This window comes from Thunnus maccoyii, chromosome 23 (genome assembly GCF_910596095.1).
Source record: "Thunnus maccoyii chromosome 23, fThuMac1.1, whole genome shotgun sequence".
NCBI lineage: Eukaryota > Metazoa > Chordata > Actinopteri > Scombriformes > Scombridae > Thunnus > Thunnus maccoyii.
In genome coordinates, this window is record NC_056555.1 from 13,740,703 (window position 1) to 13,768,635 (window position 27,933).

Consider the following 27,933-nt stretch of genomic DNA (forward strand, 5'->3'; position numbering starts at 1 on the left):
AGACATCAAGTCTGCAGAATATACATGTTAATAAGTTGTTAATAAATGGATTTTGTCCAGATGCTGCAGGTTTTCTCAGAAGGTAAGTAGTCCATTAGGGGAGGAAAAAGAAAAGTGTCCTGCAGGAGGATAACACCAACCAAAAGTTGCTCTGACTAACTGATCTATAAAGCATAAGTAAAAGATTTATTAATCATTAAGTTTAATTAAGACTTACAAACCCTTTATAAAGAGTAAATTGTTAGAAAGTGGTACCAAACAATCATGAAACTGAAAAGAAAAAATCCGACAGGGTGAAAAAAGGCTTTTCTAAGTGAAAAAGACAACACGATCTCAAAAAGAAACTGGAGGGGGAGAGTATAAAATGTGAGTGACACAAATATGGAGACAGAGGAAGTGAGAAAAAAAATGGAAACAGTGGGGAGCATAGAGGAGGAAGAAGAGGGATGGGAGATCAAAGAGGTGCAGCGAAAGAGAGAAGACAGTGAGGAAAAAGAAAGGATGAAGGAGGAGAGGCGAGAGAGGAGAACAGAGAGGTCTATGAGCGACATAGAGACCATATGGTGCCTCCAGGCCCCCACGATCCCAGCAGACTGTCTCATCTGACACGACACACACATACATTTGCACACAACACAGGCATGAATCCATTCCTATACTCACTCACATAAACACACACACGCTGATCTGACCGCACTGTGCGTGTGTGTGTGTGTGTGTGTGAATGTGTGCGCATGTGTGTTTATGCACCTTGTTGCAGCCCCAAACAAAGCCGGCAGATTAACTGACCACATAGCTTCTAATCAAAAGAGAAAGTGACACAGAGAGAGTGATGGACGCATTGAGGATTTGGCTTTGAATGAAGATCTAATACGCTGACTGAGGTTAAAACATTTGCTTTGGACTGGAGCCATAATAGAGTGACTAAGGTTGGAGCATAATACTTGGAGTACAGCTGTAATACAGAGCAGTGACTAAGGGAGTAGCATCAGGTTTGGAGCAGAGCCACAATAGAGGTAAACTGGCTGTAATTCACTGAAAACTACATTTTTCTCCACCTACAGCGGCTATCAGGTTGTTAAATTGACTTCGGTCAGCTTTGGGAATATAATAAAAAAACAAATTCATCACTGCATGGTTGGTAGGTGGTGGCACTTTTCAAACCCTGCTGAGATGCTGGGTTTGGCAAGAAGCTACTGCGGCGTGGCACAGCGTGTGTATGTGCAGCATTGGGTTTGGAGCAGAGCCTGATCCCTTCACATAGTGTTATATGAGACTTGGAAATAAATAGAAACTGGAATGACAGCTCGTTGGCAAACAATCCAAAGCATCTGGTAAATTAAAGTATGTAAGCAATGGGTATTTTAATGTTATTGACAGTTATTTTGAGAGGCACAGATTGCAGGTACTAACATCAGTTCCCCAAAGAGTAAACTTTTCATGACATTTTCTCAATTTTTCACCATAAGCATTTGTCCTTTCATCTTTTTTATATGCATACTCTTCCATCATATTGTACACGACTTTTCTAGGAACATAGGCACATTATCATCTGCTGTCAGATTACTGTGGCTTTGACCCCTGACCTCCTTATCAGCGGTAGCTTGTAATGTAGGTAATTTAGAGGTTAAAGTTCATTATGTTGCTGTGATGACTGGCTGTCAGCGTGGCTATGAGCGCCATGTAGGAGTTAGAAGATTTCTACTGCTGAGGTGATCTTGTGCTATCTCCAGCTGTGTAATATCCATACAGAAATTCGTTCGCACATGCCTGCCAGCACAGGACACAAGGTTTATCTCCCCTTTCTTCTTTTTTGACCATAGTTTAGTTTGGGTCAGGTAAGGCAGGAATGTGCCAGGTGAAGTGTACAAATACACAGTACTGACCCGCTCTCACTCACAAGGTCATTGGCAGGGATAAATCTGGATAATCCACCACACCACAAACGGCACCACTCCAGTTCAGCACTTTGCAAACGATACTGATACGGTACACTCGTAGCAGGTGTGGTATGGATCCAGCATGAGGCTGATAAGCTACCATGATCATAGCAATGCCCATTCCTGACAGAAAATAGTACTATACTCAACAAGTAATCATAGAAAATGGCTGATAATGGTCCTAGATAATACAGCCATTTGAGATCTGCTCAATCTGTCTTTGCGAACTCCAAACGAGCCACTGAAAAGGGCAACTATATATGTATCTACGTATATGTATCTATCTATCTTTGTATCTATCTATCCATCTATCCTTTCAATTTCCACTTTCATTTTGAAAACATATTGGCATGACTGTAATAAAACAGCAAAGTAGATAAATAAAAGAATCATAAAACCACGGCATTTAAACCACACCATGACTACTGTCTCTCACACATTGTGAGTATGTCTGTGTGTATGTGTGTGTGTGTGTGTGCTTTGGATCAATACCATCTGTCTATCCGTCCTCCTGAAGAGTGAGTGGGCATACATTATGACCTGTCACGAATCTGAGACTCCAAGAATCTATTCTATTCTGGTCACACTGATGCGGATGTGACATCAAAAAGCCAAGCGTCCTTCATTTTCTCTCCAAAATTCTGAATGTATCCAGCCTTGGACTGCGGCCCAGTCGAGTGGCCAGTACAAAGCAATGACACATCCATCAGAGAGATGATGTTAGGGTGAAATACATAGCAATTACAGTGGATGCACTGATGCAGGCCTAAGATTATGCTTTAGGGATAATTTGTTTTCCATCACTTCTTTCCCCTTTGTCCCTTTCCCTTTATCTGTCCCTCTCTTTGTCTTACCTGTCAATCTGGCTAATTAATAGCCACTTCCACAAAAAAAAACAATGTCACTGCATGTCATACACTCCCATGGGCCACACTGTTGTATGTGTGTGTACGTGTGTGTCACAACAAATTGATACAGATAGCATGAATTAGAGAGGCAGATCAGCCTACACGTTACCCACTCACCCCTCCAAGTCAAAATAATGATTCTGTCTTACCAATGTAGAATTCATCACAGGAGAAATGGGCACTGGAGACAAGGGCAGAAAGAGTGGGAGGTAGAGTAATGGAGAATGAGAGAGGGACAAAGGAAAGAATAAAAAGGAAGGGGGAAAAAAGAGAAAAACCAAGGTAGAAATAGAGAGAAATAATTGGAAGTAATCACACAGGAAGCTAAGAAAAAATGTTTAAAAATCAGGATTTTGGAGAAAAAGGCTAATCCAGCATTTCCTCTCCTCTCATCACACTGTCAGCAGGAGTACAGCCTAAACCCCTACACTCTGTTCCTGCTTATCCGTGTTTGTGTGTACGTGTGTGTGTGTGTGCGCGTGCGACCATGACTTCCTGTGTGTGAGTAAGCGATTATACACGGTTGTGCCTTGGAGTCAGGCAGAAACGTTGTGTGCGTGAGAGAAAGAGATAATGTGGGTTAAATGACGGGATTTGATGTGAAACACAAACTTCTCTCCCTATGCCTCCTTTCTTCGCTTCTCTTTAATATTGTCTACAGCACTCGGTTGCTACGGTAACACAGCGTTACCTTGTCAGCGCTGACATAATGTGGTGGCACTGCTGGGACTATGATATTATATGTGCATGTGTGTTGCGCATTCTTTTATATAGCTCTTATGCTAAGCCCTAGACAAAAAAAGCTATGCGTATATAGTGAGATTGCAGACTGTAAAGAGAGATTCAAACACACACACACACACAGACATTTAGTGGGATGTTTGTGTGTGACATGCACACACTGGCTGGCTATTTTCCATCTGCTGACTAAATGAGGTCTGGGGTTACAGTGGAGATCAGACATGTAACAGCCTCTGACAAATTACACAGACACTGCTGCTGTAGAAAAACAGGCTGTGAGTTGAGATAATATAGACGGGGGATTATACATCATAGATAATGCATTATAAGACACTTTTACTCAAATTAATGACAGTGCTACTGTTTATTCATATGTCTCTTATTATAAACTTAGAGTAAGAGGAGTATATCCATCACAAATACCAACACAAATACAATTTGTTTTGTATCCTCACTTCAATTAAATAAATTGTAACTATGACTAATGTGTATATGATGACACTTTAATAATAAGCTATTAACATTATGACAACATTATTGCTACTACTTAAGGGGCACTTGTTGAATATGAAGAAGACTGGCCTGTTGATGCAAGTTAATCAAGCTTTATTATATTTACAACATTAGATGACAACTAAAATAATTTAAATGCTACTGTAAAATAGAAGATGAGAAGTATCTTGAATGTTGAGCAAATGATTGTTTTCGTTAACAATTAACCACAATTTTTTTTTTTACTTAATTGATTTGTTGTTTAGTCTATATAAAATTGACGTCAAATACCAAATTGCTTGTTTTGTCCAACTTATAATCCAAAAACACACATAACTGTATGTTAGTCAAGTAGTTGATGAAATATTTCCATGTAACCAGGAACAGATTCTCATTTTAACTCCGCTTTTTCTCATCCATGCAAATTCCAAAAACAAATACAAGTTGTGGTGAAAGGGAGTGAGATGGAATAAAGAAACCGATTAAGAAATTGTTACCCTAAGTCACCTATAAAGGTTTTATAAGTTGTACCAAATAGCTTATCAGTGGTTCACAAATGCTTTATAGATGTGTTATAAGCCATTTTTAGGAACAACTGTTGGCTTATCATGTTGTGAAAAACTAGCTGTAAAAAATATTCAGCTTACAATGAGATCAAACACATACACTTTAAAATCTGGCACCAGCAAATGTTTGTTTGATTCATGTGCTAATGATTTCAGCACAACTGTTTTTAAGCCAGCCTACAATTTTTCCCTCTGAGGGCATACAGGGGTTGTTATCTTATCTACGTGCATGAACACTGTAACGTTGTATCGGGTAATGTATCAGGTATGGGGAGTCACAGGAGTCAAATCTTAACTCTGCAGCAGGATAGACGTGGGTCAGACTCTTGTCTAGCGGACCGTGTGAGACATTAAAGAAATACAGGCGAGTTTAGTCTGGCGCATGGAGGACAGCTGGTCGTCCTCGTAATAAGATAGCAGGGAGTCTGTCGCTTACATGGAAAACAGCTTGGCCCCTGGTAACATGCGACTAGGCTCAGTAACAGAAGTGCCTGTGGTGATGACATCATAGCTGGGTCCAGTGTCACCCAGGGGCCCCTGGATATAAATTTACAGACAGCTGAGGCCCCAGAGTTGTCAAAAGGTGTCGTCTAGGAGACGCTGTTAAACATCACGTGTTTACAGCACAACAAGGGCCATATGATACCAGAAATTAGTCTAGGAGTGTGCCTATGAAAGTGAAATTATAATATTATATAACAATTTTATTAAAAAACTCTAAGTATGTGTGTGTGTGGATTTATGTTTGTGTGTCAGTATAATACCATAATCCTGCAACTTTGTACAGATAGAGAAACTAAATAGGCAGGAGGTACTGCAAGACAGCCAGACAAGACAAGACACACACACACACAACCTGACAGTTAATTATCCTATTTCAAAGATTACCTATGACTAATGTCTCAGTAGCACCCTTCACAACTTCAAACACACACACTCACACACACACATACACACAGCTAGCTAAAAGAAAGCCAGACTTCCTTGGAGAGGATATATCCTCCAACCAGGCAGTATCATTTTAAAAAATAGCTCCAATCATAATGAACTTAAATGTGTAAAAAATCTCATTATCAAGAGAAATATTTCAGTATTCACTTACTATCAAGAATCTGCCTTTGCAAAATTAATTATATTTTTGCCTCACAATAATATAAAAATCAACTATATGAGACAAGGACAGTAAGAAAGCCAAATGATCAATAATATTGTTCATTCCTGAAGAGCTGCCACTTCCAAGTACTAGATTGTCGGGGGTCTGATGGGTAATACTGCTTAAGGAGTTGTCTCAGACGTCTTGCTGTGATCAAACAGGAACATCTTGTTGCATTTTAATGTCGTTTACATTTGCCTAAAAATGTCAGCACTTTCACGGCATGTGTTCAGGGATTCTTATAAAAGATTCAGATTGAAGTCTGTTTGGACTGAATTAAACTGCACAGAACCACTTACACTTATTTGGACAGAACCTCCATATCCTCCTCCTGACTATGGCAGAATGTTTTTCTTCCTGGTTTGGCTGCATGGAGTGCTACAGAACAGAGAGAGGATTTGGAGCAGCTAAAATAAGCCAAAACAACAACCACCTCCTCCACGAGAGCAGCTATAACCACTCATAAATGTTGGAAGATAGGCTTCAGCACTGAGGGAGGGTGGGCTGATGGAAGGGGGTGAGGGGGAGTTACAGTAACAGAAGGAGAAGAGAGGTGGGGGTGGTGGTGGAAGACGGAAATGAGAAAAAAAAAATATGAGAGTGGAGAAAAATACCTTTGCAACAGCAAAAAAGCCCATTTTGACCACAATTTGAAATTTTATGAGAGGGAAGCTGCAAAGTAAACACAATCTCTCGCCCCATGTCACCCCCTCTCAGTTGTATAACAGTGCTTCTACCTCTGAGCTACATTGTCCTCACAAATCTCCTGCACTAGTCTAACTTTTCAAACAGCTCCAACCTGTTATGGCAAATTCACAGTCACCGTGCAGCAAAATCCTTCTAGATTCCCACTTGAGCCGCTGCAGTGAGAGATAGGCCGTCTGAAGCATTACCACTACAAAGTAAGACGGCGCAGGACGCTTCAGGATACTTCAAAATCTCTCCTTTCATCCACTTATGGAGTGGAGTTAATTTTCCCAGAGATTAGGATTATACTGTAGGATGGAGCAGAGAGGATAACAGACACAGGAACAGGGGAGAGTTCACACACTCAGGGCCACAGCATCTGCTTTCTGAACCATCAAAAATGGGACACTGTCCTGTTTGAGGGAGGTAATGTTCTGTCTGTCTGACAGGTAAAAACGATGTCTAAGAAAAGATGCTGTTTCCAGACTGTTGTCAACATGAATGCTTAAAGCTTGTGTATAAAATATAAAATGTGGTTTCCAGAGGTTTAAAAAAAATGTGACATGGAAGCTTTTCATGTTTCAAGCAACAAGAATAAATTGGATAAATATGGATCAAAATAGTCTGTGAATATCAATTTTTCTTTCAGAAGTGGCTTAATTGCACATTTACAATTAAAAATGATACTCATTATTACCTTGAGGAGTGGAGGGCCACACAGAAAAAAACATTACATTAGGATTAAATGAAATTACTGCAGCACTCTATTAGGACTGATTTTATTTTCTATTGTGGTTTGATTGCTGCTCTTGTGATTTCGATTGATTTTAATTCAGCTATAACTCACAATTAACAATGTGTAACAAGTGTCTTTAGCACAGCTGTAGGTAATTAACTTAAATCCCATACCACTGCTGTAATAATTCAATAAATGTGAGTTTAATTAGTCAGTTTTTTCTACAATAATCTTGCCAGGTTTCAATTTCAGATTTAAAGGTGTTGGTTCAAAAGAGAACATGGGAGAATATCAACAAAAAGAGACTGCATCATTTTATCTGACTATTCTTTAGGTGGAAACAAGATAAGATTGTGATTATGCTCAGTAAAAAGACCAAACAAATAATCAGTTAATCAAAAAATAATAATAGGCGTATTATTTGATAATGAAAGTAATCATTAGTTGCAGCTCCTTGTTTAAACTGCAATATTGATAAGAAAACTAGATATTTCTGTGAAGCCGTTTAGCCCTCCTCTACATTCTGAATGTTTGATGCTTCATTTATCATTAACTATGTAGGCTCAAATTCACTGTTATTTTCTAGATCCTACTCTGAAAGTCTATTTACGAGCAGTTTTAAGGGAATAAAACATTACTGTATTGGGATGTACTGTATAAAGCATCCTCTCAATGCTCTCATTCGCTGGCTTTTACAAACTTCATATTTTATCAACGATGAGACACAGAGACCCTGAGGACAGCCAAGTTAGTTTAGAAGAATTATGTGATTTTCATTACGCAATCACTCATACCATATCATCTGATTTTGTCTTTTTTTTAAGTTCTCACAATGTAGACCGGCAAATAAAGGGCTATTTCACAGGGTTTCATCACACTCCAGAGGCAGACGGTCAGCATGTGCGCTGAAACGGAATACTGTCCTGATTATGAAAGAGAAAATGAGAAAGCAAGCAAATGTAGAGAAAACCAGATAGAGAGAGAACACACAACAACAGAAAATGAGAGCGACAGAGTGTGACAAAAGACTATGGCACGCTGAGAAATAGATGCTAATAATATGCAGATGATGCAACTCATGGAATCGGTTGGTGAAGCAAAGAGTCGTGCAGGAAATAAAAAGTGCTACGTCTGTGTCTGGAGTTTAGACGGAGTAGTTTTCTTAATATCACGCTTTGTTGGTGCTTAACACGCACGCACGCACAGGCGCACAAGCATATGTCCCCCCCCACACACACACATACACACATACAGTCGCACCTACACAATGAGATAAAGCGTAAGTCGGGGCTGAAGCCATTGGATGGAAACAAAGTCAGCGACTGTAACGAGACACTGAGGGAATACAGAACAGTGCTGAATGAAAATGAAAGAGAATGAGAAATGAGAAAGATAAAGAGACACAAGTGGGAGAGTAAGAATTTCAGAGTGGAGAGAGTGAGAGACAGATGCACAGAAAGACAGAAAGAAGCAAGTAAATATGAAAAGGAATGAATGAAAAGGCCTGGATTAGCAGATGTAAACAAAGAGAGGAAAGAGTGTAAAAATGATGAATGATGGAAAGAAAAAAAAATCTAAAAACAGACAACTAGGAGAACTTGAAACAGAATGAATGTGGAAGTCCAAAAACAGAGAAACAGAGATAATGAGTCGAAATGATGAAACGACTGCAGGAAAAAAACAATGAATTGAAAATGAAATAAAAACAGAGAGGATCTCCCTCATGAGTGTCACCAAGAGAGATGTGTTGTACACACCAAAAAGACAAAGACAAAGACAGATATACTCCCTCATAAACACAAAACTACACACACACACACACACACACACACACACACACACACACACACACACACACACACACACACACACACAATTATAGCTTTTGAAATGGCTTTGTGACACAGTGAAGAATAGACTGCCTGCATGAAAATAACAATCAGAGAAGGCTAGAGACTCACACACTGACAAAATATTATTAGCAACTAGTCTGGCCATGTTTTGGTTCAGCAATGATCTTTAAGGGAAATTGTGTCTTATATTTTCATAGTTGAAATCTTCTCGTGTGTTAGCAAAGACAAAATGATCAATTTAGAAATCTGCGCTTTCATGAAGTTGAAAAACCTCCATGCAAACATCAGGTCTTTGGCACAAATGGTGGAAATGGAAATTTCTTGTGTAATTTAAATAGCATATCAAAACTGCCTCTGGCATAAGACGGTATGTTGTAAAGCCTGTTTCCTCCATCTCCGTTTCTGTTTTTCTGTCTTTTTTTTTGCACTCTTTTGAATCTTTTCCACACTATTCATGCATGCATCCTTTAAATAACTGTAAAAGTCTCATTGACAGTAGAAAAAGTATATGTTCTGCTTTTCTTTATTTTACAAAAAATTCTCTGCAATCTTTGGTTTAATTTCCATCTAAAGTGACTCTATCTTTTATCCCATTCCTCTCTTTCTGCATTTGCTTATTTCTCTCGCTTTCCCTCCAGTCCCTCTGTTGTACTCCTCCTGATTGGTTTCCACTCTGAAAAAGTAACTCCAAAAAACTAATCAACCGCTGTTTCTCTCTCGCCTCCTCAAGTCTTCCTCTGTGTCCTCTGCCTCCTGGCGGCGCTGCTGCCCCCGGCCTCCTCCTGCCCTCCTCCCTGTCTCTGCTCCTCAGACGGCCTGGTGGTGGACTGCGGGGGCCGAGGTCTCTCCTCCCTGCCTCCTCTGCACCTCCTGCCTCCGGGGAGCCGCTCCCTCCTGCTAGCCAACAACAAGCTTGCTTCGCTGGGAGCCTCTGCCTTCGCTAACCTCTCCTCTCTGGAGGTCTGCGATCCATTGTTTATTGTGTCTTTGCTTCACAGTGAACATGTTGTAGGTTGTTCTTATGCTGTTGTTTACCGTGGCGTGTGCAGTGTTTTCTGCAATGACCTTGCACGATGAATCTCATCCAGGACAATAAGTAATATTTTATATTGACTGTAGACAACCTCTGCTCTCAGTCTGAAAAGTTAAGAGTTAAGAGTTTCAAGGTTTTACAGGGCCATCCACCATTAACAGATTGTGTGCAAAGCCCAGCCAAGTTGCTATTTAAAATAAAACAGCTAAAAATGATGGACAGTTTCTGTACTTGCCCAAAAAAAAGATGGTTAAACCCTATTTCATTAGTCTCAATCTCTGGCTGCTGTTTACTTCCAATCTGAAATGCTATTACTTTTTGTTATTAAGCACATCAAATACTATGAATTAGTTCAATTCACAGTAACTGATCAGTCATTGATTAGTTAACTTATAGTAAATATATGGTACTTTATGTCACTGCATATGAACCTTTTCAGGAAGATATGCCAAAATTGAAAGAAATGAAACTGATTGATAAACTATTGATTGTAAAGCTGTAAAAGAAAAAGGAGCATCAGTTTAGGGTATAAAACGTGCATTAAAATCTTGCAGCAGTAAATATATTTTTTAAGATTCCCCCTTGCCTCCTTTTGCCTCGTGCATAAAATGTCTCAGAAAGAGGTTCGGGTATTTTTCCATTTCCTCTATGACTCATTCTCAATAACAGCAGCAGCTAAATGCCTACCATAAATTGGTATGTAAGTGGAAATGTAAGTGTTTATTTGTGTATTACAGGAGCTGGACCTCTCTAATAACTACCTGGATAATTTACCGGCTGGATTATTCAGAGACATGTCCAACCTGACAAGACTGACCCTGCACAACAACTCGCTAACAGTAATGGACAGAGAGCTCTTCCAGGTATGCGCTGCGGATTAGACAGCACTATACCAGATTAAGTTGATACAATACAGTTTGCTAACAGGGCTGAAAATAGTCTTATTCCAGCAAAGCATCATGCACTGAGCTAGATTTTATGAGGAAGTTATGAGGAGTAAAATAATCCCTCTCAAAATACATGCCTGTTTGCCTGTCTGTCACGTACTGTGTGACAGTTCATTACATCAGTCAATCCACCTAAAAACTATGAGAATAAAGAGAGTACTGATGTTATACTGTTTCAACTTCTGCAGATACTGCTTAGGCATACAGCCAACCTGAGCTGATATACTAACATGACTGGGCTTCCCTCCAGATGGTGAAATAGTAATAGACTATTTGCTCAACACTTTCATTCGCTTTTATCTGAACCAAAGCGATCTGTAGGATGAGCTTGTGTCACGACTTCATTTGGGACCTTAAATTAAACACAATTAACCCATCAATTGATGCTAGCTCTGACTCATGGCAACACTGAAAGAAGCATGGGTTTTGGGGAAAGACTCACTGATTATATACTATATAGTAGTTAACTATACGAGTAAAGATGAGCAAACAAAGAACTGGTCTCGATGTTTCTACAGGGTTTGGGGGGTCTCCAGAGTCTGGATCTATCCCTGAATGGTCTGTCTTCTGTTCCTCTGGGGGTACTGGATGAGCTGCAGAGCCTCAGGTAGAAACTGCATCAAACTCTTTAACACAATGTTTGAACTACAACTACAACTGAATTACACAAACATACAAAAATAGCATCAGCAGCTTTTAAAACCAGTGCCATAAGAGTAAAATTTTCTCTTTTTTTTGGAGTTACCAGAGTAGGTGAATATTATTCATTATTCTAATTATTCCATAGGTGGCTGTCTCTAGCGGGTAACAGGCTGCATGGTTTGGAGAGGGCAGCGTTTGAGCCCCTTGCCAACCTACAACACCTGGAACTGGGACACAACCCCTGGGAATGTGACTGCAACCTCCGCGATTTCAAACACTGGATGGAGTGGCTACTTTACAGAGGTGGATGTTTGACTTATGTTACGTGAGCTTCGAAAGGGTGCATTTGATTTGTATTAGGGGATAGGACAAGAGGGCAAAGAAGTCATGAAGAAGTGGGTGGAAACTAGAGAATGTTACCTCAGAGATGGATGTTTCCATCCCCGTGCTTCTCGCCACATAATATATCTCCATCGGTGTGTGAATGCTCATTACTGTGCTCATTGTGTGTTTCTGTTTACTGTGTGTTGTAGCCACGTGTCTTTGCAAGGCTGTTAGTACATCAGATAACCACAGCTGCTCTCCGCTCTCTCTTCATGTGTAAAAATCTACATTCACCTCAGCGCCTCGGGCCTCAGCTGCCCCGCTAATGAAGCATCTCTTTCTCTTTTCTGCTTCATTCTCCTCTCTGCTTCATTCTGCTCTCTTCTGCTTTGCTGGGTCCTCTCCTCTCCTCTCCTCAGCTCAGTTCAGAACACTTCTATCTAGTTCAGACGAAGACTGACGCTGTTAATTTCATAATCATCAGAGCAGCGGGGAAAATTACAAAGAGACATATCATAGTTAACCATGAAAGCCATGTTCATAGTTAACCATGAAAGTGAAACTATGCATTTCATAGTAGAACATGAAAGCATAACAGTTGCTTTTAAAAGGGCAGATGATGATATGTGTTATAGGAAGAAAGACAATACACCGAACAAGTGTGAAAAGCTTAGTGACAGCAACCTGTGTTGACTTCTATCTGCTTCGAACCACTTCAAACGCATACAGCTGGGATATTTGGAGATATTTGGAGAGAGAGCACTCTGTTTGCAGAGGGGATTCTTTTGTCACACGCTGAGATAAAGCATCTGGGGGCTAAATGCCACTTTCCTCGTACTGTCTTTCTATCATCCTCCACCTTTATCTCATGTCTCTGTAGCTTAACGTATCTGAGGATGTAGATCAATGGCTTTCTAACACACGACCTCCAGATGAATACTACGTGTGGAGACAAATGCGGCATGTGATGATAACAAAGTAGATCCCCCACCCTCCTGCTGCTTGTGGGAATTAGTGACTCAGATATTTCTCTCTTCTACACACACACACTAGAGCTGTGCTGAAGCTAGGCATGTCATCTCATGAATTATAGAAGGGCTTAGTTGAGGCTATCTCCAACTTAGTGTGGAGGGCACAGCAAACTGTGTGTGTGTTAAGTGATGTATGACTCATCCTAGTGTTGGCACAACCAACCCCCTCTCTGTCTTTTCCTCTCTCTCAGTTAATTGGTAGTGCTTTACAGGCATAAGGCATTTTATAAATGACCTCTCCCTGTCCTCTTGTCTCTGCACCTCTTTCTATCTCCGTCAGGGGGGAAGGTGGATGCGGTGGAGTGCACGCTACCGAAGGATCTGCGTGGGCGAGACATCCGTGGCGTGCCGGTGGAAATGTTCAACTACTGCCTCCAACTTGAAGATGAGAACGGAGGAGGAGGAGGTGATGGTTCCCGGTCCGGACAAGGAGGCGGCCCTCCCTGTAGCAGGAGTGCTCTTAACCCCAGTGGGGCAACACCAATGTCTGACAACAGCGGCAACAATGGTGATGACTCTTCTTCAAACACTGGAGGTGGGGGTGGAGGAGGAGGTGGAGAGGCCTCGTCGGATTGTGTCCGTGCCCGTTACCGACCCGTGAGTGTGCGCCGCGCCATCGGCACAGTGGTGATTGCCGGCGTGGTGTGCGGCATCGTTTGCATCATGATGGTTGCCGCCGCCGCGTACGGTTGTATCTATGCCTCGCTGATGGCTAAATACCAGAGAGAGCTGAAGAAGAGGCAGCCGCTGATGGGAGACGGGGAGGCAGACGGGGAGGATAGGGAGGAGAAACAGATCTCCTCTGTGGCCTAGAGGAGTGATGGGACGGGGGGAGGTTTTGGCATGTCAAAGGGTGAAGGTTGGAAGGAGCGAAAATTAAAAGGGCTCAAAGAGGAGAGAGATAAAAGAGCTTGTTTTATGCACACAGACAGTTATTGTATCTCTCCCTCTGACTCTCAAACTGACACCTTTCCTTTCTCCCACTTTTTGTCTTCCTTTCTTTGTCCTCTTTCTATTTTTAACCTCTCTGTCCTTCTCTCTAACTCACTCTTTCACACACACACATACCTTATCAGTTCCCTTATTTTCCCTTCCATTTGGAGCCATTCTCACTGCAGTATTTGTTATCAATCATCCCTCCAACTCGCCTACCAACCACCTACTGCTGCAGTTGGCTGCTTCTGAATTTACCATCATATCAGCTGAGAGAAAAATGGCTCACTCTAGTATGAAACATATCATTTAAGCTGTAATAAGACACTTATAGAGTATGGAATGCTGACTTTTCAGGGATTTACAGTATATATGGTGTCGACTGGACCAATATTCACAATAATGAGGATCATTTGTGGTATTAGGCAGTGCCCAGCCCTTAATTTGTTTGCATCTTTCTCCTCCTCAACCTCTCTGAAGCCAGTAGTTCCTCCAAAATCCAAGATCCTTCACCCTCGTCTGGCCTAATGCTCCTCTGACGTTCTCCTTGGACCTCCAAGTCTCCAAGAAAGGTTTCCCCCCAGTGTTGGGAAGCTTGGGGGAAACGAGGGAAACTTTACAGATAAACACAAAGAGATGTCATTTATATAGTCAACACCTCTCTACCGCTTTGTCACAGAAAGAATACTGGTGATACAGATTATGTGTTAATGGGAAATCAAACACTTAAAGAGTCTCCTGAGTCTCCTGTCCCCCTGGACTTGCTAGGGATGTTAAACATAGAACAGGAAACCATTCGGACTGAGAAAATGATCGCTGAAATGTCAGATTGAAATGAGGTCAGGAGCGACAGTGAGATACTCCCCCCTACTTGGACCAGAGCTCAGCTTTACTCTTGATCTTCTTGGGACATGAGATTCGACAAAGGATTTTTGGGGAACAAACCATTTCAAATGGAATTTGAATTTGCTGTATTTGTCACTTTTCCTCAGACAAAAAAAAGGCTCTTGCTTACTTGATGCTTGTTAAATGATTATCATCAGTATCTGGACAGATCAAAAGCCTGTTATGATGGCGAAAAAGTGGTCACACAAATATTCACACTGGTTTTAATGACGTTATTGTGATTTAAAGAACCACAAACTTTGCTTTAAGGTGAATATTATTTGCTCGGAGCTCATTTTCAGACTGATTTCACCCTCAGAGGTGAATGTTTGTTACTACGGCACGTGAAAACTATCTCAGAGAACACTGTCTCCTGACAAGGACTACAAAAAAAATCATCTAAGGACTATAAAACTTCAGACTCCTGCACTTTATTTCCCTAATCAGTTCCCCTCTGGCCTTCTTCTCCCAGCTCCCTTCGTTCTCTTTCTTTCTAAAATGGACGATTTGCCCAGAAGGATTATAACGAACAAGGGATTAAACTAAAAGACGCTGCTATTTTTCCCCCCTCCTCCTTCTACTCCTCCTCCTCTTTCTCATCCCTTTATCTCTCCATTCATCTTTCCATCCAGTGCTATTTATGGAAAGTTCTTTACACTTTCTCAAAGACTTGCACCTCCTCTTTTCTTTCCCTTCTCCCATATTTTTGTCCTTTGTGTTTTTCCTGAAAGGTCTGCAATATGCAATGGAAGTTGTGTCACCATAAAATGAAAACACCACTGCCAAAGAGTCCTTCTGTTATCAGCCTAGCAGCCACTTTTTTTGATTAGCACTCCTTCTTGGTGAAAATGTGTTTGCTTTACAAAGTGTTTTCATAAATATCCTTATTTATGCCTTTGAAATATTTATGTGAACTTTCATGATTCTGGCTTTCATTGCATATTGCTCCCCTACAGTAGAACTATTGTTCCCTCTCAATTATTAATTGGCTGGACATAAACCTATATTAATAGTGTGTTACCTTATACCTGGGTATGATGCAGATAAATATTATTATATTAGTCTCTAATATGGTGTGCTGGCCCAGCGATCCCCAAAATGTTTTTTGGCGTAACTGTTTATGGTTTCCTGTATGAATTCATGATGTATGTCTTTTGTTGTTTATGACTTCTATGTTTCGTTTTGTTTTAGGTTTAGGTATCTCTGTAATATTTGTTCATTAGTCTTGTTCATTTACATGTGTTCAGTAGTCAGTAAAGTCTCTGCAAGAGGCATAGAAAGAGTTTAGCCTGAGTGTGAAGAGGACCCCATGCTGTTGCCTTGTCTCTGAAATTCATCAGGGTGACATTGTTTAGCAAAGAGTCACACAAGTGACAGGAAACCTAATTGTTTTAATATGATTTTATTTTCAAATGAAGCTGCAGGGTCAACTTCATCTCCTGCAAATGCTTTTCGTGATGCAGCTCATTTGAAATAACAAGCAGCATTAGCATAATTCTGCGTGTGTTGCAATGGTCAAGATATCAGAATATTTGCATCTATAAGATGTTTGATTTCCACACTTTTGAATCGGTCATTATCTCTGCAATATCCACACATGATGGTTAAAGAACTAAACCAAGTGGAAAAGGCATAGGGAAATGATTAAATAAAATGAAAAATGTCAATCCTAATTTGTTGCATGAGATGACGTGAAATCAGAGAAAGCACAGAAATGCATTGAAGGCACACACTTAACCACCACCCTAACATCTACTGTACGCTCTTACTTTTTGCTGAATTAATGAACATCACATCACTTTTATGCATAAACAGTAATAACCCAGAATAGTTACATACAAACTAGAACTGCAACAAATAGTCAATTAATCGATAAGTCCATTCAGAGGAAATTAATCGGCAAATTTCAGCTTCTCAAATGTGATGATTTCATGCTTTTCTTTGTCATATATTAGAGTAAACTGAATATCTTTGGGTTTTGGACTGTTGGTCAGACAAAACAAGACATCTGAAGACGTCATCTTCGACTCTGGGAAATTATAACAAGCATTTTTCATTATTTTCTGATATTTTATAGACCAAACATTCAATCGAGAAAATAATCGGCAGATTAATTAACAATGACCATAATCATTAGTTGCAGCCCTGATATAAATGTATTTTGTAGGGCTGGTGGGATGTACTGTATAACATACCAAGATCCACGAAAGCTTGATTTTAGTGGATCTAGAACTTGGCCAGTCCACCTCACTAATATAAATAAACGGAGATTAAAATCTAAATTTTAGGACATAATGTGCAACTTAATGGCATGCATGGTGAATTTAAATGACAAGTGTAAGATAGTCCTGAACTTTACAGGGACTCTGGGGTCGTAGCTGAAAAAGGCAGCGGCTAAACTCTATCTATGACTCTAGAAACAATGTCCTCTCACCCCCTGGTCTGCAGGTCTTGTGTTGTTGGTAGCTAAGTATCTTAGCTAGCTGAAACCTGTTCCTATAGCCTCTGTGTGTAAAGAACAATAAATTATAGTTTGTTACGTAAAAACTGCAGCAGCCATGATGACTGAAGGGGCTCAAAGACTACATTGCCCAGAACTCTATGGTGTGTTGTGTTATTATGATGATTGTGATTATGACAATGATGATATGATGGTGACGATGATGAAACATTTCCTGGTAAATATGCATTGATTTAAATAAAAACATATCACACTTATGTCAAATTCAAATCCAGACCAGGTTTGAAAGACTACAACAACAACTACTACTATTATTATTGTCCATTACATCAAGATAATTAAATCACACACACATAAAACCTATGGTGCACAATTCAAGGTATAGATGATTACTACTCTTACACACATTAAAAATAGATCAAATATCACATGTAATTAACCCAAAATGTGACTTTTTTAGTGTCGAATTCAAGTGGTTTATGATTATAATTATCGTGGTGTAAGGTGACATTTAGGGGTGAAAGAAAGAGTTAGAAAATATAAAGATGAAGCTGTGATGTAATAAACACACAGGGTCAAATCAGAGCATGAATCAGCTGTGATAACATCTCCTCCGTGTACTGTACCTTATCTTGTCCTTTCTCCCTTGATCTCCTCTCGCCACTTCTCATCTGTTCTCCCCTTCCCTCCCTTCTCCTCTCACTTATCTTGTCTCCATTTATCTTTCTGTCGCCTCTTCTCCCATCACTTTCTTATTCTTTTCACCTTCTTCTCTCCCACCTCTGCCCTCTTTATCCTCTGCTCTGTCTGGTCTCTGGTGTGTCATTTCCATCTCTTTTTCCTTTTCTGCCTCTTTTTTTAGCCTTATTCCTCTTTCTCCATGTCAAATAGTCACTCTATCTTTTCTTCTTTGCGTCCCCCCTCCTCCTCTCTCCTTCCCAGCCCTTCTGTATTTTTCATTTACCTTCTTATCTCTCTTCTGCTCTTTCTGTCAGTCGGCCTCTCTGTCAGTAGAAGAGTATTAGGGTTTATTTACATACAGTACAGCCTGCCAGTTCTGCCACAGAGATATACTAATCCATTGCCGAGCCTTAGAACAGTATAAACACTGTGTTTTTGTAGTCACGACAGATTTCGGAGCAGCCAAATACTGAACTTTAATACCAAATCCCAGCCACAGGAGGAGAAATTAAATCTGTCCCCGAGAAAGCCAAACACAGAAAGAGCTGAGACGTAAGAGGGGAAAACTAAACCAGATTGTGTTAGACGAACGCTGACACTCAGTGGTGAGAAATAGGATTACAACATTTTTAACTGCTTAGCCGTGAAAATATGAAAGGTTTGCAGTCGGCAGAAACAAATTTCACCTCACCTAACACAGCTCTGTTCTGTAAAATTGCAGCTTTTTATCCACTGTGATCCTTAAAACAATACTTGCATATGTGCACTGAAAAAGTTACTATAGGTCACTATATAATAACTTGTATTGTAAAGCAGTGTAAAATAAGAGACTGGGGGGCAATATCTGCCAAAGCTAATATGAGACACCAGCAATCTGAAGTCGAATTAAATTGGTATCTTCTGAAATTACAGTCTTTTTTAGTGCACTATTACATCTTGTGTTACTAATCCTCCTCCACCAAAGCTTAGCAATGAAAAACTGTCTGGGGAAACAAAAAGGGTGAATTTTGCAATAAAAAGACTGTAAATTTTTGAAGATACTCACTTTATATGACACAGAACGGAACTTTGGATTTTGTCCCCCATCAATTGACAAAATCTTGTCATAGGAAGTATGGAAAGGGGGGGACAATTACAGTTACCAATAAATCTTTCAGTGTAGTGTATATATGGGGACATGAGTACTGTTTTAAGACAGACTTGAAAAAATGCAAACCTTTCCTTTAACATGTATTTGTGAAAAATGGCAGCATAGAGTGGGGCGTTAGGGACCTGTCAACGGAAGTATCTGAAGTTAGTGCCTTTGTCTGTAAGTGTCAGAGCTGCTAAAGTGTCCCTGAGCAAGTTACTGAGTATGTAGCAAATGTACAGTTTCTACACTTGCACATATCTGCATGTAACAGAGCTGTTTGAAATGTTTTTTCGTGCTATTACGCTGAAAATTCTGATTACATTTACACACATACACGTTCAAATGCTAGATTGAGACATAGGTGGTGTACACACTCCCACGAGCACAGGTGTCATGACATACTGTAGGTGGGAACAGCATAGCTTTGAGTGTGCGTGTGTCTCTGTGTGCCTCTTGACCAGCTGGCTCTTGAATATTTGATCCCCTCGTGTTCAGGAGGTAAAAGTAACTCTCAGCAGCAAGAAATATTGTAGATGTAGAGAGGAAACGAGAGAGAGCAGCGGAATAAGAGAAAGAAAGACATGACAGATAAAACATACTAACAAGGAGACGACGAAGAGAGAGAGAGAGAGAGAGAGAGAGAGAGAGAGAGAGAGAGAGAGAGAGAGAGAGGGAGAGAGAGCGTGGGGGAGTGAAGGGAGAACAGTCTGACAGCTTGAGAAGAGAGAGGCAAAGAAAGGAGAGATGTATGTGAGGGTTTAAGAGGGTAAAGAAGAATGTCAAAGGGTGAAATACAGTGAGTTTTGTGTGTGTGTGTGCGTGTGTGTGTGTGTGTGTGTGTGCATGTGCATGTGCAGATGAGAAAGTCAGAGAGAGCAAGTCTATAAAACATTAATACAGCTTTTCCCCTCTGCATTCTTGTAAAGCAGCTGTTAGAAAAGCTGTTACACTTGTCATCCAGTGATGCAGTGGTGAATAAAAATGATGATCTCTGACCTCCAGCTGGTGACCATCATACACAAACTAGCAAAGCATGTTTTTCTTATTATTGTACTCCTACTTTCTTGTAAATGTTGTTTTTTAAGATTTCTGGTATCTATGTTACAGAAGGCTACAGCAGAGCACTGGATTCAACATACTGTGATGTTAATGTTTCTACACAAGCAGAGAGGAAAAAGAATGAGGCGGAAGGAGAGAAAACATTTTTAAAAACTGTACGAATGAGACAGAGTAAGGTGATGAGATTAAGAGAAAGACAGAAACACATCTATTTTGAACTCTTTCTCACTTCTGCTTGCCCTCCTGTTTTTCCATTTCCAAATATAACAGGATTTTCACACCTGAACCAATTTCTACGAAAGCTGTGAAATACAGATAAGCATGTGTGTTTGTGAGGGTGTGAGAGTGTAGTTGAGTGTTTTTCTAGTCTGTCAGGGTAATGAGGCCCCAAATGCATGCAGGTATACACTCAGACGCACACACACACACACACACACACACATACACACACACACACACACGTGCTCTCGGGATGCAGCTCCAGAGAGTTTTGTCTCACACAGATAATTATCACTGATGAGTGTGTCACACAGATGGGCTTACACGGACAAACATGTACACAATAGCACACACATCAAGCAAGCAGTGAGAGAAAGCCAGATGCTACGAACTATAAGACAAAATGTTTCCGTCTGTAAAATACTCAAGAACACGCACACTCTCACATCATTACAGCTCCATAAAATTTTTGCAAATGAAATCATCTGAAACACCTGCCAGGAAAGAGGCCGCACACAAAATCATTGATGAGTTTAAAGAAAGCAGACGAAATGAAGGTACAGTACACTCCAAGCATCTCAGGTAAGTGATCATAATTAGAGCTCAACCAATATCAGGTTGTCAGAGTTCTACTGACATTGAAATGTACAGTATGTTGGCAGATATGTAAAAAGAAATTGCATGGTGCGAGTATTAAACTGTAACAATAAATGGTTTATTGGCAGCATTTTCAAGTATTTTGACTATTTTTTTTTTCTCAATTCAAGTTACTGATGTTTTTCTATTTATGACAATCAATTAAACTAATTAAAATTTGAATGATGTTTAAATTTACTGTAAATTTTTAGTAACTGTTACTGTTACTGACATCTTTGATTATAAAGTTTATTGTTCAATGGTAAAATATCTTTGCTCAGACATGTCTTTGTCAGAAAATATGTGTTTATGCAATAAAAAGAATATCAGCCAATACATTTTTATTATTCTCAAGTATTAATATCAGTATTGGCCAAAAAAATCCAGCATTGGTCAGGCTCTAATCACACTGTTTTACTTACATGGAAATAGAACTAATTGATTTAACTGGATCTTCAAATCTCACAGAAACTAAACACAACTAACACAATCCTCTTGCCATAAAAACACCTTGCTGTCTTATGTTTAAGTGAATACTAAATAATAGATGTAATCAAGCGTGCAGGTCAAGCCAAACTCTTTTTTTTTAAAATTCTGCTAAAAACAAATCAAATATGTGAGTTTGTCATCAGTTCGCTTCCGAGTGAATCTCACAGCACATCCAATCAACATGGCAGAGTGTAACTGCCTAATCAGCACAGTTGATTGGAAGGTATACAACCAACAATCACCATGCAATCAACAAGTTCAAATATCACCGGTGACCCAGCCAGTCAATTTTGCTAATTAATTCTCAATCGAAAGCACAAGAAAATACAAAGAGGGAGAAAGCAGAAAATAAAAAAGGCAGGAGATGCTTTACAGTTCTGGGTTTTTGCAAGAGAAAGAGAAAAGGAAAGTTTAGAAAGAGAGAAAACATTGGAAGTGTATATGTGAAAAGAAAAGAAGAAAAAAAAGGAGAGATAAAGAGCAGGGGAATAAAAGCACGTGTGTAAAAGACAGACATAAAGAGTGTGTCATCCTACCTCCAGCGATGGCAGTTTTCTTCCCCACCGTTACAGTGATAGAAGTGGTAGCGATCACTATCCTCCCTGCTGATAGAGCAGCACACACACACACAATTAGCATGAATACATTTTAATATTACATACACATGGAGACATATAGTAGATGCATGCATGTCACAAACACACAATTATTCCTGACAAACACATGCGTGAGTATGCGCATGCACAAGAAACAAAAAGAGGAATGTTTTGAAAAAAAAAAAAAAAAAAAAGGTCATGTACTGTATACTTGAATTGAACACTCACAGTGATAGTGACAGCTGAAATGTGAGTACAGATATGCCAGAATGTGTATGAAAATATGCGAGTGACAGATTTACTACCCAGACTTGGACTGGGTCGGTTATAACTAATAAAGTCATGCATTTATATTCAGCGTGTCTATTTACAGCCTTCATGACACCTGATGCCAACTGTCACCAAGCCACAGATTCCAGCCAGATTAACATTTTAAACATAATGTAACACAGATTATGAGAGCTAATCGACTAATACACTCCTAACAGAAGGACTGTGCATATGTGTATGTGTCATATACTGCATTATATTGCTGTTATTGAGCCCTCTAAGAAGAAACTGGTCTATGTCTGTGTGACAATCATGCATTCGGGAAATTATGCAATCTCGATGAGAGGGGGATTTTTCTTTTTTTTTGCTATTGCATATTGTAACATAATGTAGTAACATTATGATAACGGTGAAAAAGCACGACAAAACCAGATTTTTACTTCCAAACCATAATTCATCAAAGACAGGGAGGTATTGGGTCAGCACAATGCAAATGAGCCAGAAACTCTACTGACTCCCTGAGAGAGGAGAGGAGGATCCCATATTTTAAGTGCATGCTCATGCAGAGAGAGAAAGAGAGAGAGAGAGAGAGAAGAAATAGGTGTAGAAAAAGATAAGAAAACAGAAAGATAGAAAAAAAAAGACCGCAGTAATAGATACACTTTGAAATCAGGGCTCAGGAAAATCAGAAGGAAGACAAATAAAAAGAGGAGGCATGCCAAGTATCTAACAGTTTTCCTCTACCCTCCTCCTCCTCCTCCTCCTCCTTCTCCTCCGCCTCCCTCTGTTTTCTCCCTCCCTCCTCCGCTTCACGCTCCACCTCTTCTGCACTCAAGGTGGCGCTATAGTCAGCCTCATAGTCCCTGAATACGTCTGAACACAACACACTACATTTAACAACAGCTTAATACATACAGTATATAGAACTATTTGTGTATATTTGTACTTTCATAGCACAGTTTTACATGATGGCTGTATGATTTGTTCATGTGGACAGTAATTTGAATCTTTAAGTAAATGAGGAAGTGGATATATAGAGACTCTCTGTAGTTTGTAATGAGCCTCATAACTCATAACACTAAATATACTGTAGATCAGTGTAATTACATTTAAGTCTGCACTCTGTTGATGATTATTCAAATTCCTTCCTTTGTTGCTGCCTAAAGCACTTTGCTGTGAACGTGTTTGTTTAAAGCATTAAAAAAAAATACATTTCATTCATCTGGAGCAAAATAAGGAAATTAAATACAGTACAGAGAAAGAAAAGTTGTCTCAAAATCACAGATTTTTTTCAGACTCGCCGAGGCTTGAAGATGGAGGTTAGTATTATGTGATGATATGTATGATGACAGTGATTGTTTACTTTGTCAGTCTGGAGCTGTTTATTATTCTCCACAACATCCTGGAATATGAACTATGGTGAAGAATAAAACTAAACAAAATATCAATCGGGGCTGCACAACAATTTCTGGGCCATTTGCCTCATTAAAAAAATACTTTGCAAACCTGTGTTGTAGCAATTTACATAAATACACAAAAGGGTAAACAGAAATGGGCAGTTGTAACCTGATGGCTTTTACTGAGAGGTTATTGGCTGAACCTGCTGAACACGACTCAGAAAATTGGAAATACAAAAGCACAAAAAGAGAAAGAGTGTGTGTGTGTGTGTGTGTGTGTGTGTGTGTGTGTGTGTGTGATTATTAAAGGTTTGTCTTCTACCTCTAGTCTCTTGTCTGGGCATGTAATATAGAAACTGTCCGGCTGGGTACTCGGCAGCTCTGCGGTACCACACGGGGAAATGGTCCAGGGTGAACATATTCTCCTTGTCTGTGGGGCTCAGGAAAGACCTGGGGAGAGACAAAAAATAGTGTTAACATCTTACTAACTATCTAAAAATAATGACAAGAGCAAAGAGTGAAGCAGGTGAAGAGGGATAGAATGAAGAAGGCAACAGGAAGATTTGATGATAGTTAAAGAAAGAAAAAAGATTGAGTGAGGTGAGAATAAACAAACAAACAAGCATAATGTCGTGGAAAAAGAAAGGACACTGTGAGATTAAGTGGAAAATGAAAGAGGGAAGAAATGAACAGTGATAAAGGGTGATGTTAAACTGGATAATACTAAATGGTTTATTCAGCACTACAGAAAGAGTTTACTGAGAAAAAAACACATTGTTTTGTTGCATGTCATTTAATATAAAATCTCAGTGTACAAATTCTGCTCAATAGTATAATAATACCATAATATTTGAGATAAAGGTATCATTTCTAATGTTTGCAGTTGCTATATCACAAAAGCTGGATGTCTCTGAACACAAATATGCTGTAAAACTGTATCTATGCTTGTCACAGGGAAAAGTGAGAGCAATATTAAATTTATTTTCATGTAATGTTGCCAGTCTGGAGTAATAGCAGTGTATATTCTTTAGAGGAAACAATTCTTGAAACAATGTTTCACAGAGAGACTCATCGGTGTGGTACAGCATTGAAATGACTTCAGGCATTAAGTCCAGCTGCCCCTTTTACTGACCACCAGAGGGCGAACTTGCACCTTACTGTAATATCAGCTTCAATTGAATTTCTTAATTGCCATAATTCACATATTTTTAACCCTTTTGGTTTTGGACATATCAGTACGACTAATAAACTAAACTAAAAAAATAAATTTTCTTACTCACTTGCCAACTCTTTTTTCAATGCCAGTGTACCTCTGGAATCTCATCAGGCCTGATCGGGTCCCCAAGAATGCCGTTTCAACCCCCTCATCCATACTGAGAGGGAGGATGAGCAGACAGATAATTGACAAGGTAAATATTAGTAAAAAAAGTAAAATGATGTAAAAAAGTCCACGTCTGGGTGTGCATGTGTGTTAATATTCACCCAGATGTGTTGAGCATGAGGGCGGTCCAATAAGCTTCCATAGGAGCCGTGACCACTGCATCAAATAGAGTTTGCTGCAACAGCAGCTCATCACCTGCAGAGAGAAACATAAATCTAATACTAACGGTGATAAAAGACTGAGGCGTACAAAAAGAGACACACGCACAGAGAAAGGCAGAATAAATAATAAACATGGGTAACAGTCAACAAAAGAATATTATTGAATTCTCATGTTGTATCTGAGTTTACAGTTTATGTTCACGCCAAACACCTCATCAAGATCTAGATTAATATTTTTGGCCACATTTAACTGTTGTTGATGTCACTGAGCTTTTATAAGAAGCTCATGTGTCAAAATATCACAAACAAAGTTGACATAGATGCATTGGTGTTTTTAATGATGCGTTGAGATTCAGGCTTTGTCTTTTATTTCTCCACAGTGGACAGATAATACGCTGGAAATGAAGTCTGGACTTACACTCCAGATCTGGTTCTTTCCCTGTAAGGTATCGCACCACAGCCTGCAGCTGGCTCAGCTTACGATGCGCTGGGTCAATGTCCGTCTCACAGTAGGTCCTATAAGGACACAAACAAACAATTTCATCAAAAAAAAAAAAGTCCACATATTTTTGTGGAAAGAGTTAATACGAGTTGCACTGATGTAAACACACCTACAGTATGTTCTGCTAGTTCTACTCACCATTCGTTGGCTATGGTCAAATCTGGAGCTTGTAAGTCATGAAGACCTGAAGAAAAACAAAAAAGACATAAGAGAGAGAAAGAAAGGCAAAATACAGAGAAAAGGAGACAGAAGAGAAAGACTTACCCTCCTCAACAGAGACGTTTCCAAAGAAGATATACTCTCCATATCCTCTAGTCAACACTATACCCATACTGTCAAACACAGAAGAAATTTTTTATTTAATTGTTGGTTAAATAGAAACAATATTGCAAGTTTCAAATTTCAGTTTTCAATTTAGCAAACAGTTTACAACCCTTTTTTGTGTTAGCAGAATACTTATTATATATAAATTGTTTAAATGTGCCTTGGGACAAAAAGCTACATAACTGGCAGTATGAATCTTACTCATTATAACTGTTATAAGGACACAACAGGTATTAATCAAATGTTGTTCCTCTGAGAAACAGTGTAGGCCAAATGGATGATATTGGTTACACAGGATTCATACAGGTATCTTGTCCCCAGCTTTGTTCAAATGGTGGATATTTAATTTCAGTAGCTGACATTTCAAGTAATCTTTTCATAAAGTTGAGAGCGATCAGGCAAACCTGAATGGTGTCTCGTTGATGACGGTGTAGAAGTAATCGTTCTTTAGGAACATAACTCTCCTCTGTGAGAGACGGAGAAAAGGAAAGAGTTTAAAAAATGAAGTAAACAAAGGGAGAAAGAACTACAGCTTGTACTGGAGAGGTTAAAAACAAGTCCCCAGGGATGAATAAAACCTATATACAATAGAATATATATACAAGAAATGACAATAAAACTAAAAAATGAGGAATACATTAGAAGAGAATGTAGGTATAAATGAAAAGAAAATATTGGAGAAGGAGATAGTCACTCATCTAATACAGCTCTTCTTGCTATCTTGACACACAAGCAAACACAAAAGTACTCACTCCTTTATCCACCGCAGTTCTCACGTCTAAGGACATGGTTCCAGTTTCTCCTTTAACCATGGCTGTCCTCAGCTGAAAAACACACATCAAATGAAGACAATAGAAAACAGAAAATTGAAAAGGACAGAAATGTGTGTGTGTGTGTGTGTGTGTACCAGGTATTCCTCATTTTTTGGGGATGTAAATCTGTTTACATAGTCATGTTGTGGGGACTTGCCTCCCTTATGGGGACAAAAAGCAAGTCCCCTTAACGTAAATTAAAGTAAGTTAGGGTTAGGTTAATGTTAAGGTAATGGTAAGAGTTAGGAAGGCTGTGTGTGTGTGTTACTAACCTTCTCCTCAGTGTCTTCCCATTCCACTTCAGACAGATCAACACTGTTATAGTTGGGTTTTGGCTTCAGCTTCTTGCCCTCCTTATACTGTCACACACATACATACAAGCACACAAACACACAAACATACAAACAACATCTGTCTTTAGCAACCTATCCCATTTTTTATTATGCTCGGTTAATTTGCTTTACGTCTATAAAGAGTTATAAAGTTTAACCCATTTCAGCTTCAAATTAATAAATTAATTCAATTCAATGTACAATTCAAGCGACTAATCTTTGTTTGTACCAGAGGTCGTAGCTCAGGATGAGACAGGATGTAGCCATTGTTGGTGATGAGGTAAGCGTAACCATGGATACCCAGCTGAAGAGACATGAACACAAAATCGCATACTCAGGGAAGACTTAATACAGTGGAATATTTAATATTAGCATGGTATGTTTCATCCTAACTTGTGACAGTGTGTGTGTTATGGATGGTTTACCTTGTATCTTGGAGCTAATTTCATCAGTTCTCTTAAAGCCACGTCAGTTCCTACCACTCCCAGCAAAATCCCATGAGACAACTATAAGAATAAACACACATATTAAGAATATAGATTTATTTGGTACTAAAATGTGATATAACATGGTATGGTTTAGGATGATTTGGCTGATTCACCCCAAAGAG

General features: G+C 39.4%; 2 protein-coding genes across 2 annotated transcripts in view; one reads left to right on the plus strand and one right to left on the minus strand.

Moving 5' to 3' along the window:
• The window catches only part of cacna2d4a (calcium channel, voltage-dependent, alpha 2/delta subunit 4a), an 89,656-nt gene that overhangs the window by 45,757 nt on the left and 15,966 nt on the right, over positions 1–27,933 (minus strand). The window contains exons 15-26 of the mRNA XM_042403009.1: positions 27,749–27,829; positions 27,553–27,627; positions 27,264–27,350; positions 26,932–27,003; positions 26,584–26,645; positions 26,120–26,187; positions 25,994–26,039; positions 25,772–25,869; positions 25,294–25,387; positions 25,092–25,184; positions 24,134–24,261; positions 22,085–22,153 (exon numbers count right to left, since the gene is read on the minus strand). Of these exons, the coding sequence (XP_042258943.1) occupies positions 22,085–22,153; positions 24,134–24,261; positions 25,092–25,184; positions 25,294–25,387; positions 25,772–25,869; positions 25,994–26,039; positions 26,120–26,187; positions 26,584–26,645; positions 26,932–27,003; positions 27,264–27,350; positions 27,553–27,627; positions 27,749–27,829 (973 nt within the window). The remainder of the gene's footprint in view (positions 1–22,084; positions 22,154–24,133; positions 24,262–25,091; positions 25,185–25,293; positions 25,388–25,771; positions 25,870–25,993; positions 26,040–26,119; positions 26,188–26,583; positions 26,646–26,931; positions 27,004–27,263; positions 27,351–27,552; positions 27,628–27,748; positions 27,830–27,933) is intronic.
• On the plus strand, positions 46–16,841 carry lrtm2a (leucine-rich repeats and transmembrane domains 2a). Its single transcript, XM_042403227.1, has 6 exons — positions 46–82; positions 9,807–10,036; positions 10,847–10,972; positions 11,575–11,663; positions 11,844–12,001; positions 13,334–16,841. The coding sequence occupies exons 1-6, from the start codon at positions 46–48 to the stop codon at positions 13,864–13,866; spliced, it is 1,173 nt and encodes a 390-aa protein (XP_042259161.1). The 3' UTR covers positions 13,867–16,841.

Coding starts and splice junctions, on each gene's coding strand:
- lrtm2a (XM_042403227.1), top strand. CDS start 46: ATGGATTTTGTCCAGATGCTGCAGGTTTTCTCAGAAG. Junction 10,973..11,574: donor TGGACAGAGAGCTCTTCCAG/GTATGCGCTGCG, acceptor ATGTTTCTACAG/GGTTTGGGGGGTCTCCAGAG. Junction 12,002..13,333: donor GGAGTGGCTACTTTACAGAG/GTGGATGTTTGA, acceptor TATCTCCGTCAG/GGGGGAAGGTGGATGCGGTG.